At 36.9% G+C, this 20,818-nt stretch overlaps 1 protein-coding gene across 3 annotated transcripts in view; it reads right to left on the bottom strand.

Annotated features, from left to right (window-relative positions):
* Window positions 1–1,330: 1,330 nt before the first annotated feature.
* Window positions 1,331–20,818, bottom strand: part of PI4K2B (phosphatidylinositol 4-kinase type 2 beta) — a 102,987-nt gene continuing 83,499 nt past the window's right edge. For all 3 annotated transcript variants that reach the window (XM_059887517.1, NM_001102064.1, XM_005207773.5), the window contains 8 exon segments: window positions 19,647–19,847; window positions 18,142–18,273; window positions 15,815–15,968; window positions 13,916–13,977; window positions 9,604–9,703; window positions 6,143–6,276; window positions 5,523–5,582; window positions 1,331–3,774 (listed from right to left, as the gene is read on the bottom strand). In XM_059887517.1, coding sequence (XP_059743500.1) covers window positions 3,601–3,774; window positions 5,523–5,582; window positions 6,143–6,276; window positions 9,604–9,703; window positions 13,916–13,977; window positions 15,815–15,968; window positions 18,142–18,273; window positions 19,647–19,847 — 1,017 coding nt within the window. In that variant the 3' untranslated portion in view covers window positions 1,331–3,600.

Genomic DNA, 20,818 nt, shown 5'->3' with positions numbered 1-20,818 from the left:
TTTTTTATCTTTTTGACAGTGCTTCACAACTTGTGGGATCTTAGTTCCACCTAGGGATTGAGCCCAGGTCCTGGGAATGAAAGCACCAAGTCCTAACCAGTGGACCAGGTAATTTCCAGATGATGTGGGGTGTTTTTTTTTTTTTTTTTTTTTTTTGCTGTTTTTTTATTGTGGTAAAAGCCACATCATATAAAACATACTATTTTAACCATATTTAACTGTACAGTGGCACTAGGTATATTCCCAGATGACATGGCTTTTTAGGTACCTTCTTAGTACCGTCTGAATTGTCTTATCTGGTCCCCTGTTCCAAATGTATCAGGGCCTTTCTCTCCTTTATCCCCAGGGTCCTCTCCTTGTTGATGTCTGTTTTGTTCCTAGTAGTTTCTCTCAGGGTAGGCCTCTGTGCTCTCACCAGGTATTTCTGAGAATGCTCATTACCTCCCTGCAGGCTCCTTTTACAGCTGCCACTTGAATGCTGACAGCCCTCTTCCAATTCTGATTGTGCTTTTGAATGCAACAGTTGATACTGCCTGACAACTGGAGCTCCTCCTTCTGGGGCTGAGGACATGTGGGCAGGTTCTGGGATCTTTAGCTCTTAAGACCATCACAAGACCCGCTCCCTTTCTCTCTGCTCACTCCTCCAACGCTGTTGTTCCCATTTGATCCTACTAGTTTCTTGGGTCCAGAGGGATATTCTTCCACCTAAATTTAGTGAAGATGGTGTCACTGTGACTTTTCTTTTGCTATCTCAGTTGCTCTATGAGGATCTGACATTAAATACTCACTGTGGCTGCCATCTAGCCTTTTGTAATTGGTTTTTAATTTTAAAATGTTTTATATTTTTCTATTTATACTGTAACACCTAGGATAGGACAGACTATGGTAAGTTTTAACAAATAAATGCAAAATCTTAGTGACTCAAGCCCTTATTTCTTGCACATGTCACAGTCCAGTGCAGTTGGCATGCTCTACTGGTAGGTTTCCAAGCAGTGACTCACATGCCCTGGGTACTTCCACTTTGCAAATTCTTTGTTTATAGCCAAAGGAGAAGATGGGAGACTGGTCAGTGGTGACCACTGGTGTGATGCAGTGAGTTTTATTGCCAGATATGGAGGTCACGTAACATCCTTGGCCGGACTCCGTCACATGACTCCAAACTAACCACAAGAAAGGACTGGAAACAAAACCACACCGAGAACCTCTTCCTCAACTCTGTACAGCTGCCCAAGCAATTTCGGGAAAGAAAGTGAACTATAAACAGTACCCATCTCTTTGTATATCTGTAAAACGATTTAAGATGTAATCTAATCAAAGAACTAGTCACCACTGTTTTTAATAAGGTTTTAATTCCATTAGTACAAAACTTAAAAAAAATTTGGGAATCAAGTCATTTTCAAGACTAAAAAAAAACATGCCTCCATGTTTGCTGACAAATTTGGAGAATAAGGCAGCTTACATTTAAATAAAAATAAAAATGCCTCTAATTACAAAGATTCCAGTTAAATGTCTTTTGGAATGATAACATATTAAATTGTACTAACATATAAAGTAAGAAAATGGTGGTTTGGCATCATTCATAAACATAAACATATTCACATTCTAAATATTCAATATACATACTTCAGGAGAAATATAGAAATCAATCCGTTTTATTACCTTTAGTCTATAGGTTTAACATTACAAATATACTCACTGAAAAAAATTAACGATATTTAAAAAAAAACGAAGTTTATGAAAATTTACAAAATACAACCAATGTATTCTGACTTGTAATCTTATCTTAAATATTTCAGCTTTATTTTTCTGACCTGGTCAGATCATTTAAAAATATTTTCACACTATTTAATTTTAGTAGTAGCAACTTACTAAGTTTATGTTATAAAAATTATCTTGCCAGTGGAATCTGTATTATAACAAGAGACTTATGGGTATAAAAAGTAAATCTCATAGCAGAAAAAAAAAATTAATATAGCAATTATCAAAATACTGAAAAAACTGTCTTATGAGGGCAGTATCCAGATCATAAAAACTTATTTCATTAAGAAAACATCTTCAAAAGGCACATTTTAATTACTGGTGTTTATTTAAAGATAGTAGCTTGAGTTTTGAATTTCCAGTCAGTTTTTCATTATCTCAATACGAGGATCATGGAGGGCTGGAGAAGGTAAGAGAACACAGGTTTCCAATGGACATCACCAGGACAGCAGTATTCTTACTCGTCACATCCACAAAGAACAAAAGAAAGATGTAGAGGAAGGGAGGACTTTTGTTCTAATTCAACCTTCAGGAAATACTTTTTACATAAAAATAACTTAGTTTAAAAGAGTACAGGACAGAAAGCTTGAAAAACACAAGGCCAAGACCACAGACTGCCCAGTTTAGTCTGAGTGGTGATGTTACTTGTTTGGAGCCTAAGAAGAGAAAGAAGCTTCTGCTTGCTTCTCTGGGATCAAATCTTCATATGGAGCTCATCTCAATTTAAACTACTCAGTGAGTTAAAAGTACTACAAATTCCCAGCATGTCAGACATATTGGTGTTTAAAATAAAATAAAAATGATATTATGGTTACCTCTGTCATGTTCCCCTTTAATTGGAGCTGATATTCTAGAGTTGACTGTAATTATAACAACAGTAATTCAAGTACTCTACAAAACTACTATTATTTTTAAGAGGTTATGTCCTAGGACCTCAAAATGCCATCCAATATACAGTTTGAGTTATGTTTTACTTTTCACTGAAGATTAATACTAATTGAAGTACTAAATTGAACCAGTACTCGGAAGTACTAACTGATTAAGTACTGATCCCATGCAAGAAACAGAAGGGATTTTTTTAATGCTATTTTGGAATTTCAGAATACTGGGGATCCATCTTCATTTCATATTATTTCCCTCAAGTCTCAATTGAGTGTTTCCATTTTTCTTTTTAAAGGTGGGAGACATCATTAGATTTTTTTTTCCTCACTGTAAACAAAATAATTGACAAAAATATTCTGAAGTATGAAAAAAATGGTCATCAGTTACTTATACAAAATATAATTTTCTGGTCCCTAATAATGGTCACGTTAGGAGTATTTATTCAAGTTCTAAAATAGCAGCTTTTTAAATTAAGGCAACATTGCTTTATTCTTACCTATTTCTTATTAACTACTCTATTATAGCTCATAAGAGCACTTTTATCCTCAAAAGCTTTTTATAATGTAAGAAGAATTAATATGACCATTCTTGTCAATGTTTAAAAAGTATATAAAAAGTTACTGTATTCAAAGTCAACAAACATCTTATTTTTCTGTTTGGAATTCAAGAGTAATTATACTCATTTTAGAATGTGTAAACTATGAAATTACCTTAAACTAACATCAACAACATAAAATACAATTTTTCTACAAAAATATGATATAAGAAATATATCACTTCTTCCCTGAAATAGAAATTTAATATTTGGACAAAAAACTGTAAACTCTGATTACATTCAAAAGATAGCCTTTTAGAAACTTATATTATTTGAGGCTCTGGCAGCTGGAGCTCTTACCAGCAGATTTATGTGACAGTATGTTTTAACCACACAAGGCCAAACAGTTGTTTCTCTCACAGCTGCTACCAGGAGGAAAAAAATGGCTTCCTGCAGTGGACAGTCTGGGTGAATGAATTGCTGAGCTGGATGATCCGACCCTGCCCTCCACCCTGACTGCGCTCCACAACCACACAAGGCATCTGCACCAGCTGGACAGGAGTCTTCTTGTCTCTCAGTGCCTGAGTGAGGTTTAAGATCTGTGGAAGGAAGAAAGTTTTCATCAGCTCAGAAAAGGTAAAGGCCTCAGTTCACTGATATTATTTTAACTATTCATAACTACAGCTTTTATTTCATCCATTTATGCCCAACAGAGACGGTGATGAGGAGTACCTGCTATCAATACAAATATGTGGAGTTATGTATGCTTGTACATACACATCCATATATACAAACAAATGCACAAGATTAGAATTAAAAAATTTTTGCCAACCAACAACTCTGAAATATTCTAGAATGCATCTACATGCAGAAGAATTGAATCAGAAATGGAATAAAGTGAATGGTTCCACATACATACTGGTCAATGGTTCCATTGACACTGGTCCTAAACAGATACTGGTCTAAATAGTCTCATTTTTACTAAATACTTGCCTTACCACTCACTCAACAAATTTATTGCATGTTCACTGGGATTATTAATAGGACCTAGTATGAAGGCATTTCTTTTAAAATTTGACTAATAATGTTTATTAAGTTAAAACTTTTGAATTTTACATTAAATAGCAGTAGGGTCATGATCAATCTCAAGAAGAGCATTCATTTCCTATTCTGCCTGTGCCTATCTGAAACACTGGACCTCAGAAATACTAATTTACTTGAAATATATTTTTGCACATTATTTGAAAAAAAAAAATGGCAGAAATGATGAACAACTACTCCAAGCCCTTCCATGTGGAATCTAAGGCCCTCCAAAATCTGACTCTCTAGCCTGCTTCTCCAACCATTTCACTTACTATTTAAAACTTATGACTCCAACAAAGCCCTGTATAAGCACAACAGTACACCAATAGGCATGCAAACTAATAACCTGTCCTCTTTCCTAGCCCCGGGCCTCATCAGAGCAAGGGCTCCAGGACAGAAGGAACTTGGTTTTACTCACTGCTTTCTCTCAATCACTAGAACAGTTTCTGGCACTGGTTCTGTCAATAAGCAATTGATGAATAAATACAATAGTTATTTAATTATATCCATTTGTTAATGTTGCATAATAAATAGTGCAAAAATAGACTTGTCTTCTTGGTCACAGGTCTGCAGCAGCTACCTTAAATGAAATGCATCTTTTAGAAAGAAAAAATTAATTAGTAAGTCACTGAATGACCATGTTCACACTATAGTTTATTTTTATTTCAAGTCTTTCTTTTGGAATCTAAATACTAGTAGTAGAGTAGAAGAAGCAGAGTCACCTGTAGGTCAGCCTAGCCTTCAGGTTCATACCAGAAGATGCAATTAATACCCTGTGTTTCTAATTAAAGGAGCTGAAAAGGAATGAGAGGATTGAGTTACAACTAGTACTTTTATGTCCCAAGTAGTGCTCGTCCTTGTTGACATGACTATTTCCTGATTGCTCTAGCCAAACATGTTCTCTGAGGAAAATCATCCACAGGGAACAGAACTTGCTATTGAAATATTCAAGCAAGTGGATTTGAGAAGGAGAAAGATACTAATACTCAGGAAAACAGTTATTAAAGTGAGGACGAGAATTAGCAGTAGCAGGAAACTGACTAACCAAATAATACACAACAAAGTAAAAAAAAAAATCTAATATGGAAATATGGGGAAAAAAAGAGTAATGAAATCAACTTTATTTCTAATCATCTGAACTATTTTGGTTCAGAATAAAGGACAGTACTGAGAGTTGTCTCTGCGTCACAATGGAGGAAAAAAGTTGACTACTGTTTCAGAGAGAGCTATTTTCAATGAACAACATCTTTAAAAAGTAACCTACCTGACCCCTCATCACAGACATCTGCTTTTCAAAAGTGGCTTTGTCAAAATTCCTGTCCATCTATCACAAACAGAAAAGGAAACATTATTATAAAAATCAAGCTCTTTGAAAAAAACACTCGAAAACAAATGAACTCAACTTAGCACAGGAGATCATTGCAAAGCATTCCTAACAGAAAAAGTTACACAAAAAGATTATTTTTACTTGAGGCATTTTTGTGTACCTCTAGAATGACAATAAATACTCTTACACTCCAACTTGTTCCAGAAAGTATTTAAAATGACTTTCTAGCCAACAGCTTTAGGCTCTTTTTAAGAGAATTAAATAATAACAGATCACCAAACATTTCTTAAAATTCACAGAGTAATTTTGTAAAAGTTCAACTTTTGAAGAAAACAACTTCCCGAATTATAATGTAGTCGCATTTCAAAGAATACTCAAAGTTTAACTTCACAAATTTATGCTCCTATAAAGAAAAATGCTAACTCCTTTCTGTTATGTCAGGTTCTACTGCAAGCAGTGATATCAGAAGCAGTAAACTGCAAATTAGCTCTATTAGGAAAAACTCTTTTAAGATTTATTTCATTTTCTGAAATAGTTAAAACTAAAAATCTATTTACCTTAAAAAGTTCACAAAGATCTTCACATAAATCTTGCACAAAGTTCATGTCTGAAATATATGGCAGAACCAAGTTTTTTATTTCTTCAGAAAAAGGAACTTTTGCTTGAGGAAGCCAAGCCCAGTGAAATGGATCTAAAAAAAAAAGTATTCTTATCAGTGAGGGGAAATGGTTTATTTAGACTCACATTTATTCTGTATTTTTCTCTATAATTCCTGGGTTAACAAAAAGACAGGAGAAGTTATTGGATCACTTATTCTTTGCCATTTAAGTTATTCAAATTTCTAAGTTTAGATGGTTAATTCAGATGGTTTCCTTGGTGGCTCAGAAGGTAAAGAATCTGCCTGCAATGTGGGAGACCCAGATTTGATCCCTGGGTCAAAAAGACCCCCTGGAGAAGAGAATGGCAACCTACTCCAGTATTCTTGCCTGGAGAATTCCATGGACAGAGGAGTCTGGCAGGCTCCAGTCCATGCAGTCGCAAAAAGCTGGACAGGACTGAGCAACTAACACTTTCACTTTCAGATGGTAAAGCACAGTAAGGTATTTACCTGAGCTGGTTAGGTTTCTGAGTTTTAAACAGGAAAATAGTAAGTTTTGATAATGAGTATATCTCCAACAGCCCTATATCATATCTGAATGTCTGGCTGCTGTGTTTGGAAATTGAGCGGTACCTATAATTTGTTCACAACCCCAGATATCATGGCTGAGGTCTCCCTGCAGTTTCAGCCACAAATGGTCAGGAACTGATGACTCATTGGTATGTGTATATGTGTCTGTGCTTAAAATTTTAAATCACTTGTAGGTCAATAGGTGGGCTTCCCTGATAGCTCAGTTGGTAAAGAATCCGCCTGCAATGCAGGAGACCCCAATTCGATTCCTGGGTTGGGAAGATCTGCTGGAGAAGGGATAGGCTACCCACTCCAGTATTCTTGGGCTTCCCTTGTGGCTCAGCTGGTAAAGAATCTGCCTGCAATGAGGGAGACCTGGGTTTGACCCCTGGGTTGGGAAGATCTCCTGGAAGAGGGAAAGGCTACACCCACTCTAGTATTCTTCTGGCCTGGAGAATTCCATGGACTGTATAGTCCATGGGGTGGCAAAGAGTCGGACACAACTGAGCAACTTTCACTTTCAGGTCATTAGGTAAGCCACTTTGAGAGAGCAAAGATTCATGATTTGGGGCTAACTCTAGTTCTCACCCAAGAAGACCATTAAATATACACAGTGCCAGGACTAGAAAGATTCGTAAAGTAGTGAGATAATCTAGATAAAGGGTGCATATTCAGATTCTTACAAGAAAAGGTAAGGTTTATGACAGTATGATCCTGTACAGAACTACAGTTCATTCAAGGAGAATCTCTAGCTCTTACCACTCAGAAAGCCCCGAGGAAAAAAACTTTGCCTTTAGAGTCATTTCTTCTGAATTCTCCTTTATCTATCTCTTTGAATACTATGGAAAGTACAGTCCATTCCAAAGAAAGCCTTCCCCTGACCAATTATGTAAAAGAAAAGCTCTGATTCTCTGCCTGTCTCTAATTCCAATCCCTGCCCCTCAACTTCTTTTATCACCGTTCACACTCTCCCCTAAGGCCACCAGTCATCTCCTAAGGCTCTTTCCAAAAGTCCGTGTGCAGTCCTCATGCTACTTCGAGAGTCTTTGCAGCAAGCAGCACTGTTCTCTATTGTCTCCCTCTGTGAAATGCTCCCCTATGTGGTTTTTGGTGCTACCACTGTCTCAAACTTTACCTTCTGTCTTTTAAGCCATTTCTCTTTTGCTGGCTTTTTTTCCCGGTTTCAACACCACCATTGCCAGACTCTACACTTCGTCTTTTCTCTCCTTCACTTACTAAACATTCATGAAATGTCTATTGAGTACCTACATATCTCACATTGCCCCAGTGATGGCATTTGTTCACCATGATTTTCCCAGGTGCAACACCACCATGGCTTCCACTTACCAAGGTGACAGTTTAAAAATGACATCCTCAATACCAGTATTTCAACCTAGGGACGAATCCAGATCTCCCGCATTGCAGACAGATTCTTTACTGACTGAGCTACCAGGGAAGCCCAAGAATACTGGAGTGGGAAGCCTATCCCTTCTCCAGGAGATCTTCCTGACCCAGGAATCAAACTGGAGTCTCCTGCATTGCAGGCAGATTCTTTACCAGCTGAGCTACCAGAGGAGCCCCACCAAACATTCATGAAATGTTTATTGAGTATCTATGTATCTCACATTGCCCTAGTGATGGCATTTGTTCACTATGGTTTTCCCAGGTGATAGCAACACCGCCATGGCTTCCACTTACCAAAGTAACAGTTTAAAAAAATTACATCCTCAATACCAATTACTCTTTCAAGTTCTAGATCCTTATTTTTTGGTGTTTGTGTTTGGTAAAATTTTCCAGGTGTATTGCAGGCATCTTAAACTTGACACCATTAAAAGGCAATTTATATATAGATTCCAAACCATTAGAGGTAAAAAAAAAAAAAAGAACAAAGACATCTTAAGTCAGTTCAACCAAAGATAGGAAAGGAAAAAAAGAAAAAAACTGAAATTCATGGTAAATAGGAAAAAAAAAGATGGTAGGAAAAGTTCAAACACATCAGGAGTTTATTGAGACAAATTACAGAGTTAAGTGTAGCTATTAAAAGGATCTCAGATTAGGCAAAAAATCTTCAGCTAGGAGCTATTTCTATGTCATGTACTTAAAACAAAATGATGGAACTTGAAAATAAAAGTATAGAATAATACAGGTAAATACTAGTAAAAAGAAATGAGGCATAGCAATATTACAACAGACAAAATAAGAAATGCGAAAAACACTGTGAGGGATAAAGAGGGATATATTTTACACTAACAAAAAGAACAAGTCACCCCAGCAAGATAAAACACTGGGACTCTGAGTGTGAAATACAAAGCAAAAAGTGCATAGAAATACGAAAAGAAATTGACAAAATCGCAATCACAGTGAACTCTGTCTCTCAAAAATTAGCAGATTAAGCGGTTAAAAAATGGGTCAAGAATATGATTTGACTACCAAGTTTTCATTAGAAGACAGACTTGGTGCTCAACCACATTCTTCTCAAAAATAATCCTTTAAATTGGCCATAGATCAAGTTAGCAAAGAATGACTAACAAATTTCAAATTTGGAAAGCTATCAAATTTATTTTACAAGGCTAACACAAGCCAAGAAATCAAAATCAGACATAGTCACTCAAAAATAAGGAATGAACCATGGCAAGGCTCACAGAATGTGTTACACATCTTTGCATCCCAAGTGCCTAGAACTGAGCCCGAATGACTGTAATAGACCCAGCTTTTCCTCTGCTATTTTGATATGCATAAATTTCATTCCCATCCTATTCTGAAAAAGGGGTTACACAGAGTCGGACACGACTGAAGTGACTTAGCAGCTTAGCAGCAGCAGAGATTCTATAAAAATTTCTAAATACTCACATGCTCTCCACTCATCAGGATGTTTAAAAGGAAAAGCTAGACCGTTATCAATTGCAGCTATTTTAATAAGTGTTTCTTTATCATCAGTCCATTTTGTATCCTAAAAGGGAGAAAATAATTGATAAAACAATTTACATGCATATTTCCAAAAGAAAAATGTATAATAATTATTGAGCTTTAAAGACATTTTATCTGAAGAGTCTATAAAAATAAAGTTACCAAAAAGTACCAATTTACCATTTAAGGGAAGACAGGGTCTTAAGAACCAGTAAAAACTTCATAATCACTACTTTTTAAATTTGCTATTACAAAGTTATACAGTAATAGTTTCATTCTTTTCATCTTTGGGGAAGTAGGCTTGACATTATTAAGACTTCAGAATGTGTAGTTCTGTATAACAGGCTCTAGGTTCATCCACCTCACTGCAACTGACTCAAATCCGTTCCTTTTTATGCCAAGTAATATTCCATTGTATTACACACACCACATCTTCTTTATTGGCTCACCTGTTTATGGACATCTAGGTTGCTTCCATGTCCTGGCTATTGTTAAATAGTGCTGCAATGAACCCTGGGGAACATGTGTCTTTTAGAATTGTGGTTTTTCTCAGGGTATATGCCCAGTAGTGGGACAGCTGGGTTATATGGTAGTTTTGTATAGAGTGAGGTAAGTCAGAAAGAGAAAAACAAATATATTAACGCATATATATGAAATCTAGAAAAATGGTACTGATGAACCCATTTGCAGTGAGGAATGGAGATGCAGATGTAGAGAAAGGACTTATGGACACAGCTGGGTAAGGAAAGGGCGGGATGAACTGAGAAGGTAGCACTGACATGTATACACTATTATGTGTAAAATAGAAAACTAGAGGAAAGTTGCTATATAACACAGGAAGTCCAGCCTGGTGCTCTGTAATGACCTAGAGGTGAGATGCAGGGGAGGGGAGCGAGGCTCAAGAGGGAGAGGATATACATATAATTATGATTGATTTGCGTTGTTGCATTGCAGAAACCAACACAACATTGTAAAGCAACATCCCTCCAATTAAAAATTTTTTTGAAAATAAATGTTATGACCATGTATACCAAAAAATGTTAATTATGTGATGGGACGGAGGTGTTAGCTAACCATACTGTGATGGTCATTTCACAATATATACTTATATCAAATCATCATATTATACACCTTAAAACTGCATGCATGTCAATAATACGTCAATAAAGTTGGGGAGAAAAATAAATAAAATGTGTAGTTCTGGATAATTTACTGTTAGATGTGTTGCTTAAATGGATGTGTGTGTGTTAGTTTCTCAGTTGTGTCTGACTCTGTGACCCCCATGGACTGTAACCTGCCAGGTTCCTTTGTCCATGGGATTCTCCAGACAAGAATACAGGAGTGGGTTGCCATTTCCTTCCCTAGGGGATCTTCCCTACCCAGGGATCAAACCTGGGTCTCCGGCATTGGCAGGCTGATTCCTTCCTGACTGAGCCACCAGGGCGTAAATGTATGGCATTTGCAAAATACTGGTATGTTTAAGATAATGATTTACCTTACTAAAATAAAGTCTTTCCTAGGGTCTCATAGAAATAATTAGTTCAAATACAAAATGTTTCTAAATAAAACTCTCCAACAACCATGGCTAAATGTAATAAGGTCCAGTAGAAGGAACCTCAAGATACTCTTGATTACAGAATGTAGGCCATTTCTAACTTCTTCATTCTCCTGTAATGGAAATGCAAGCCTCAGACGCAAGAAAGTTTTCATGTTGAAGAGTACTTCTTATTATCTAAAAATAGACATTGTCATTATTAAGTGGTCTAGATTTTAAAAAGGTGAAAAAGATAATTTTTAAATTAAAAGTATTAGAGTGAAGGTACAGGTGATACATGCCAGAGTTGTTTCTGTTAGTTTATATCAAATATCTTATCTCAATGAGAATGCACAAAATACTTCAGAGCAAAAGAATAAGGTTTCCAGTAAAATCCAGTTGCTTTAGATATACCAATAAAATATATTTAGAAACTATTATAAGCATGTATATTTTTACACATGTATTTTTAAACCCATTTCTGCTATAACTGTCATTTATTTTTATATTTTTTCTATTTACAACTTCATTGAGGTATAATTTACACACAATAAACTTTACACATTAAAGTGTACAAGTTGATAAGCACTGAAAGATATGAAACCACCCAGATATTTCCCTGTGTCCTTTAGTAGTCTCCTCCCTCCCTCTATCCCACCCCAGGCAAGCATCGTCTGCTTTCTGTCCCTAGGGATTAGTTTACACTTTCTAGATCTTTATATAAAAGGAATCAGACAGTATCTTCCCTTTTGTTTAGCTTCTTTCACTCAGCAGGGTATTGAGATTCATCCACATTATTGCGTGTATCAAGGGTGTTCTTTCTTTATTGCTGAGTACTTTGAATATGTAATTTCAAAATTCTTTGATGAACTATGAAAACTACAAACTTTTTAAAGTGATGTAACAGCTTTAAATAATCAGAGTCAGTGCAGTTCAGTTCAGTCATTCAGTTGTGTCTGACTCTCTGCAATCCCATGGACTGCATGCAGCACGCCAGGCCTCCCTGTCCATCACCAACTCCCGGAGTTTACTCAAACTCGTGTCCACTGAGTTGGTGATGCCATCCAACCATCTCATCCTCTGTCGTCCCCTTCTCCTCCAAACTTCAATCTTTCTCAGCATCAGGGTCTTTTCAAATGAGTCAGCTCTGCAAATCAGGTGGCCAAAGTATTGGAGTTTCAGCTTTAGCATCAGTTCCTCCAAAGAACACCCAGGACTGATCTCCTTTAGGATGGACTGGTTGGATCTCCTTGCAGTCCAAGGGACTCTCAAGAGTCTTCTCCAACACCACAGTTCAAAAGCATCAATTCTTCAGTGCTCAGCTTTCTTTATACTCCAACTCTCACATCCATATATGACTACTGGAAAAACCATAGCTTTGACTAGATGGACCTTTATTGGCAAAGTAATGTCTCTGCTTTTTTTTTTTTTGTAAATATTTTGATATTATTTAATATGTAACCCATATTAATGTCATTCATTTACAATTTCTCTAGCCATCTATGATACAGTTGACCCTCAAGGATAGACTGATGTTTCTCTTTGACTTTATTATGAAAAATGTACAGTATATAATTAACCATATACTCACCACCTAGATATGCTGTTTAGGTTGGTCATAACTTATCTTCCAAGGAGCAAGTGTCTTTTAATTTCATGGCTGCAGTCACTATCTGCAGTGATTTTGGAGCCCCCCAAAATAAAGTCTGACACTGTTTCCCTTGTTTCCCATCTATTTGCCATGAAGTGATGGGACCGGATGCCATGATCTTAGTTTTCTGCATGTTGAGCTTTAAGCCAACTTTTTCACTCTCTTCTTTCACTTTCATCAAGAAGCTCTTTAGTTCTTCTTCATTTTCTGCCATAAAGGTGGTGTCATCTGCATATCTGAGGTTATTGATATTTCTCCCGGCAATCTTGATTCCAGCTTGTGCTTCTTCCAGCCCAGTGTTTCTCATGATACACTCTGCATATAAGTTAAATAAGCAGGGTGACAATATGTAGCCTTGACGTACTCCTTTCCCGATTTGGAACCAGTCTGTTGTTTCATGTCCAGTTCTATCTGTTGCTTCCTGACCTGCGTACAGATTTCTCAAGAGCCAGGTCAGGTGGTCTGGTATTCTCATCTCTTTCAGAATTTTCTACAGTTTGCTGTGATCCACACAGTCAAAGGCTTTGGCATAGTCAATAAAGCAGAAGTAGATGTATTTCTGGAGCTCTCTTGCTTTTTTGATGATTCAGTGGATGTTGGCAATTTGATCGCTGCTTCCTCTGCCTTTTCTAAATCCAGCTTGAACATATGGAAGTTCACAGTTCATGTACTGTTGAGGCCTGGCTTGGGGAATTTTGAGCATTACTTTACTAGCGTGTGAGATGAGTGCAACTGTGTGGTAGTTTGATCATTCTTTGGCATTGCCTTTCTTTGGGACTGGAATGAAAACTGACCTTTTCCAGTAAAAAGAATATCAGTACTGAGCTGATGTTATTCTTCTATATTAATACAACATACAAAATAAAATTGCACAGAGATTTCAAAAACAGAACAAAAAATGCAACATAAGCAGGCAAAGGAAAGAAATAAGATGATAAAAACAGAAAAAGGAGATAAAAACCAAGGATCAAGGTGAAGGAAATGAGGAAGTGATGAAGAATAACTTCAAGGAATTTTTAATAGACACTAATAGTGTGTTTATATATGCATATATATTAAAATTCCCTCACCGTAATTTCATCTTCATGTGTCTGCTTTTCACATCTGATTAACCAGTTATCATTTCCCCTGTCTTTCAAAACAAATGAAAAATCTATTACTTCATTTTTTATAGATATCATAGCTTAATATCAAGCAGAAAAATCTTGTCACCTCTTTGATTTTGAGACCTTCATTTGTTATCTGTAGCATATTAACACATTAAAGGCTTCAATTTAATACATACAAACTAAAAATACTCATAAATGTTAGTTAACATTTATTGTTTACTCTGTGCCAGACATTGTTAAGTGCTTAACATGTATTAACTCATCAAATTCTTACAAAAACTCTGTGAAGTAGGTACAATTACTGTCAAGAACTTTTAAGTCAGCATTATTAGAAAGGATAATTTCTCTTCACCTTAGGGAGAAGAACTATCTACCCCCGTTTCCAAGCAAATTTCTGGATGGGCTCTTACCTAATGTCACAACAAGAGGACTCTAGACACAAATTTTTTAAAAAACTGGAATAGAGTTGATTTATTGAATACAACATTGTGTTAGTTTCAGGTGTACAGCAAAGTGATTCAGGTAAATATACAATTTATCAGATTATTTTCCATTATAGTTATTACAAGATATTGAATATAATTTCCTATGCTATACCATCTCCTTGTTGCTTATTTACGTATAGCAGTTTGTACCTGTTAATCCCATACTCCTAATTTGCCCCTCCTTCCTTCCTTCTCCCCTTGGGTAACTGCAAGTTTCTTTCCTACGGCTGCAAGTCTGTTTCTGTTTTGTGTGCAGATTCATTGGTATTACTTTAGATTCCACATATAATTGACCGTATAATTTTTGTCTTTCTCAGACTGATTTACTTCTCTAACATTTTCTAGGTCCATCCACATTGCTGCAAATGGCAATATTTCATTCTTTTTTGTGATTGAGTACTATATTCCATTGGATGCTACACTAATTTTACCATTAATTTAAGACCGCATGATTTCAAGAGGTGAATGTAAAAAGGTATATAATGTTTTTTCAGAAACTAGTATAAATGAGCAAAAATTCTGAACTAGAGTTTTCAAGCTTCAGAGTACATCAGAATTACCTGGTGGGTGGTACTTTGGTCGCTTCAGCCATGTCCAACTCTCTGTGACCCTATGAACTGTAGCCTGCCAGGCTCCTCTGTCCATAGGATCTTCCAGGCAAGAATACTGGAGTGGGTTGCCATTTCCTTCTCCAGGGGATCTTCCTGACTCAGACTGAACCTGGGTCTCCTGCACTGCGGGCAGATTCTTCACTGACTGAGCTACCAGGGAAGCCCCATAAGACCTGTTAAAACACTAACTGCTGGATCTACATTCAGTAGACTGGGATGGGTTCCCAGAAGATGCATTTGGGCCCACATAACACTGATCCTAAAACAGACCAGGGAACCACATTTGGGAATCACTGCTTCAAGTTATCAACAACGTCACTGCTCCCTGCCAGCACAGAAAAAATTAAGAGTGTGTTGTATTTACAGACTGTACTAACAGTCATCTAATGTCAAAATAAGCATCTAAAACAACTTACACAATCAAGTTTTAATTATTCATATTATGCAGATAACATCTCTAATTTCCAGCAGGCTTTGTACTGCTGCCAAGCAACTCCACCTGAGGGACAGGTACTCACCACTATCACTGGGGCAGGAGTCCGCCCTGAGTCAGAATCTCCAGTATGAGGTTAATTCTGCCTGGGAGAGTCAGCACTACATTTCTGCTTTCCAAGGCAGGCAAAGAAAAAAGACTTTGCCTTTTTCAAAAAGTAGCCTTAAGACTACTGCAGCAAAACTTTACATCTTTGACTTGGATAAACAAGAGTTGAATACAGTTTGAAAGTTAAGAAGATGTGAGTAAACAAATGAGAGAACTTCAATACCTGTATTTCTGATGATGTAATCCAAAACAACTAATCTTTCAAACTGTGACTGAAACTGTTTTCTAATATTCTCAGGCAAAGGGTCAGCTTCAAATTTCCTAAGCCAATATTCAGCCTCCTTGTAACCTTCAACAAATAACTGAAAGGAACCAATCTATAATTTTAAGAATTATAGTTAGAAAAGAAAATACAAGAACAAAGGAATTACTTTTAAAATTTCTCAGCAGTACTGTCATAAAATACTTTATATAAACACAATAAGAAAAACTGAAATTAACACTAATTTACATAAGCCACATTTATCAAGAAAACTATTCTTATACATTAATTTAAAATAATCACATAAAGAATACATAGCAAATAAAGAATGATCAATCCTAGACTTTTAAGGAGCATAGAAGCTATTTTAGGATAATTGAAAAATAAAATACACACATGTACCCAAGGTAATATTCTCAACGAGAATGCTATTTTCTAAAAATATTTATTAAAATGAATTCAATTATGAAGAGCAAACCTGTACCTCTCTTGGCTATTTAATAATAATGTAATTTTATCTTACTGGAAAAATACATTAAAATTCTTTTTTACAAGAGAAAATAACCTTATTTTTTAAAATGAATGAATTATTTGACTATGCAGCTTAAAGATCCTATAATAAATTTTAAATAATTAATCATAACCTCTACAGTGGTTTTTAAAAAAGTCCTTTCCTTGAAGATATGTCATAATTATAAGGTTTAGTATCACTAAAATTACGAGCTGTTAACATTAAACAATTTTTTTAAAGAAGGAAATACAAATTTAAAAGCATAGAACACATAGATAATGGTAACCTAGCTGGCCTCCTTTGCCCATGGGATTCTCCAGGCAAGAATACTGGAGTGGGTTGCCATCTCCTCCTCCAGGGCATCTTCCCTACTGAGGGATCGAACCCAGGCCTCCTGCCTTGCAGGCAGGTTCTTTACTGCCTGAGCCATCAGGGAAGCTGGCTTCATAAATACAAGCAAATCACTACAAAGAAAATCTATCTCAGGAATTCCCTGGCAGTCCAGTGGTTAGGACTACATGCTTTCACCGCTGAGGGGCTGGGGGTTCGATCCCCGGTTGGGGAATTAAAATCCTACAAGCTGGATGGTGATGCCAACAATAAACATCTCTTACCACTTTATGTGACTTGTTGCCGGCATGAAATTTTAATGATTTCCTAAATGTTTTCTCTAAAGCACTCATAATGAGGTGTTAGTAGTCATAAATAGGGAAATTATTTCAGCATATGCAAGGAGTAACAAGCCTTGTCAATGTTTTCAAAATTTCCTGCTTACTTGGAGTACAATAATAAAGACAAGTTAACCATGTAGTTCTTACTCTAATTCTTTTATATAAATAAATGCATAGCAACAACAAGACAAAAAAATTGCAGATTAAATATATTAAAAAAAAAAAAATAAGTCTAGTGCTTTTTTTAGAATGCTCTTCCCATAACCTTCACTACCCTTGCTGAGCTAGTTGCTAATCATCCCTTAGGTTTATTTAAAACCTATGATAAGGAAAAAACAAAATTTAATATGTAGTGAGTAAACCTGGTTACTACCATTTACTATGTGCCAAGGACTATACCAAGTACCTGAAATAAACTTTATCACTTTATTCTCACAACCCTAGTAGTTTCTGTCATCCTCGATTTATAGAAACTGGAGCTTGGAATTTAAGAGACTCGCCCAAGGTCTCAGAGCTAACTGGTGAAGAGGCTTGGAGTACAGTCTGGGTCTAATTCTAGGCCTATACTTTCAGCTGTAACTTTATAAAGCCTTAGGTGCAATCTCCTCTTGGAAATTCTCCAGCTCTCCAAACTGGATTAAATATCCCTCCTCTACTCACTCTAAGCTCTCTGCACTTAATCATCATTAACACCTTTATTATATTGTGTTGAGACTGCTTGTTACTACAAGCCCTTGAAGATGACAAAACCGTTTTTACCAATATATCCACAGCCGACAGCACAGAGCCTACAGAGCTCTGGTGATATGTGATGAAGTTTGTTGAAGTTTGTGTGTGCTTCGCTGTGTCTGACTCTTTGTGACCCCATGGACTGTAGTCTGCCAGGCTCCTCTGTCCATGGGATTCTCCAGGCAAGAATACTGGAGTGGGTTGCCATTTCCTTCTCCAGGGGATCTTCCTGACCCAAGGATTGAACCCGTGTCTCTTGGACTTCCTGCACTGGCAGGCAGATTCTTTACTGTGCCATCTGGGAAGCCCAATATATGATGAATTGCCCGCCCTCCGTTGCGCCCCCACCCTTCCCAAAGCTCATCACAGTAACTTACCTTAGGAGGAAGTCCTATCCGATGAAATTTTCTACCTACTTTTGGCACTTTTTCTAAAGCATACTTTTTGCCTCTAGATTTTGCACGGTCAATTGCACTGTAGTTAAACGTCTCACTGACAAGCCAAACCACCTAGAAATGTACAGTTTAGAGAAATGGCTATTAGAATTTGCATTGTAGTATGTCTATTCACATACACCATGGAACTCACACTAATGCTACAAATGAGTGAAGTTTAATGCTATACTAAATGCCCCTGAGAATCTAAAACAGAAAAGCTAAGAGACTTTGCAAAGTTAGTTAAATGGCACATATGTATTTCTTTCTGAGAGAGGCAGCCTAAAATTGGCCAGTGGAAGAAAGAAGTATGTAGAATTAGGAAGGAAGATTTAGAGAAATTTAAGTAAAAATGTATAAAGGCCAAAGAGACAAAGACAGGAATCTTCTGAGTATGTTAGTTATCTCTATCTTCAACAGAATTTCTAGATCACTGATTTTTTTCAGCTTTCTAAATGCTGGTTCTTTCTCTTCTTTTTGTCAGCATCATCTCAGCTCACGTGAGAAAGAGATATTCCCTTGGATATTCTGTGCGTCTACACTCATTGGAAAAGATCCTGATGCTGGGAAAGATTGAAGGCAGTAGAAGAAGGCGACAACAGAGGATAGATGGTTGGATGGCATCACTGACTCGATGGACATGAGTTTGAGCAAGCTCCAGGAGTCGGTGATGCACAGGGAGGCCTGGCATGCTGGAGTCCATGGGGTCACAAACAGTCAGACACGACTGAGTGACTGAACCAACTGACTGACACCAGAATCAATTTACTAGTCATATGTGACTCTGGATTACCAACCACGATTTTAGATTCTGTATACTATAAGTCACTACAGATGGTGACTGCAGCCATGAAATTAAAAGACGCTTACTCCTTGGAAGGAAAGTTATGACCAACCTAGATAGCATATTCAAAAGCAGAGACATTACTTTGCCAACAAAGGTTTGTCTAGTCAAGGCTATGGTTTTTCCTGTGGTCATGTATGGATGTGAGAGTTGGACTGTGAAGAAGGCTGAGCGCCGAAGAATTGATGCTTTTGAACTGTGGTGTTGGAGAAGACTCTTGAGAGTCTCTTGGACTGCAAGGAGATCCAACCAGTCCATTCTGAAGGAGATCAGCCCTGGGATTTCTTTGGAAGGAATGATGCTAAAGCTGAAACTCCAGTACTTTGGCCACCTCATGCGAAGAGTTGACTCATTGGAAAAGACTCTGATGCTGGGAGGGATTGGGGGCAAGAGGAGAAGGGGACGACAGAGGATGAGATGGCTGGATGGCATCACTGACTTGATGGACGTGAGTCTCAGCGAACTCCGGGAGCTGGCAATGGACAGGGAGGCCTGGCATGCTGCGATTCATGGGGTCGCAAAGAGTCGGACACGACTGAGCGACTGATCTGATCTGATCTGATCTGATACCAGAAGTACATGATAGAAAGAATGTCTCCTTTACCCTTGTTTTTGGTACAATGCCCAGATGAAGCTTTTCATCCACAAGGTAGGCACCAGCTTCGGAAAGGTATCCCTGGTTAGGAAGCAGGCAGCCCCTGCCAAAGCAGCAAGGGCAGCAGACCTTGTGAACGTATTTGGTCCATTTCGGATTCAGGTGACCGTAAGGCTCTTCTGATTTGGGTTTAAACACACCAATAATTTTCTATATAGGAAGAAAGTAAACACTTTGTTAGACTTTTAACATAGGGAGATGATAATCCATAACATACATTCTGGTCTTTTTCTACTCTTCCCACCACAGATTTGGGCATAACCCTTAATAATTAAGAGTTTTAATTCTAGTCACAGTTTTACAAGCATTCTTATTCAACAATCTAAAATCAATAATCTTTTGAGATAGTGGTTTTCAAACTGTGCTCTGAGAAACCCTAGAGAAGGTGAGAGGAGAGGGCTCTGAGACCCCATCCTCTGGTTTCACCCATTTTACATAATGGATGCCCTAGTTAAAAAAGAGTTCTGCTGATTTTATTATTTATTTATTTTTTTGCTGATTTTAAAATGTTTGAAAATCAGTGACCTAGGTCAAACAGTGTTATTATTCAATATCTATTAAATATTCAAATTTTATGCTTATTCATTATCTACTTTCCCAGTAGGTGTGCATTCTAAAAGGGCAGGGACTTTCTCTGTGAGGGCTGTATTACCAGTACTCAGAACAGTACCTGGCATATAGTAGGCATTCAAGCGTTTGTTAAATGAATAAATCCAATGACAAAAAGCCATCTCTAAGATACAAAGGAAATGATAGGCTATAGTGACATCTATGCTGCCAGATTCTCCTACTTTTTTCAATTTTTTTTATGAACCAATTTTGAATAAATTCTCTCCTCTTAAAAAAACTGCTTATGGATGTCTAAAAGTCTTTCCCCACCAAGCATATATATCCTGTTAGAACTGTCTTTATTATTGGTCTGATAAAATATATTCATATTAAATTTAGAAGCTGAATTATCCTTAGATAAGAAATAAAAAATCTTATTATAAGTATATAATTGTTTTATAATGCAGTAAAGTCTCAGTCACTAATAAAGAAGTCAACAAGAACAAATCAAGAAATCAAGCTTGGAATAAAGATTGAGACATTGACACTACCTACATATATATATATATAAA

This window comes from Bos taurus, chromosome 6 (assembly GCF_002263795.3).
Source record: "Bos taurus isolate L1 Dominette 01449 registration number 42190680 breed Hereford chromosome 6, ARS-UCD2.0, whole genome shotgun sequence".
Lineage (NCBI taxonomy): Eukaryota > Metazoa > Chordata > Mammalia > Artiodactyla > Bovidae > Bos > Bos taurus.
The sequence above is the reverse complement of the archived record's forward strand: the minus strand, read 5'-3'. Positions and strand labels throughout refer to the sequence as shown.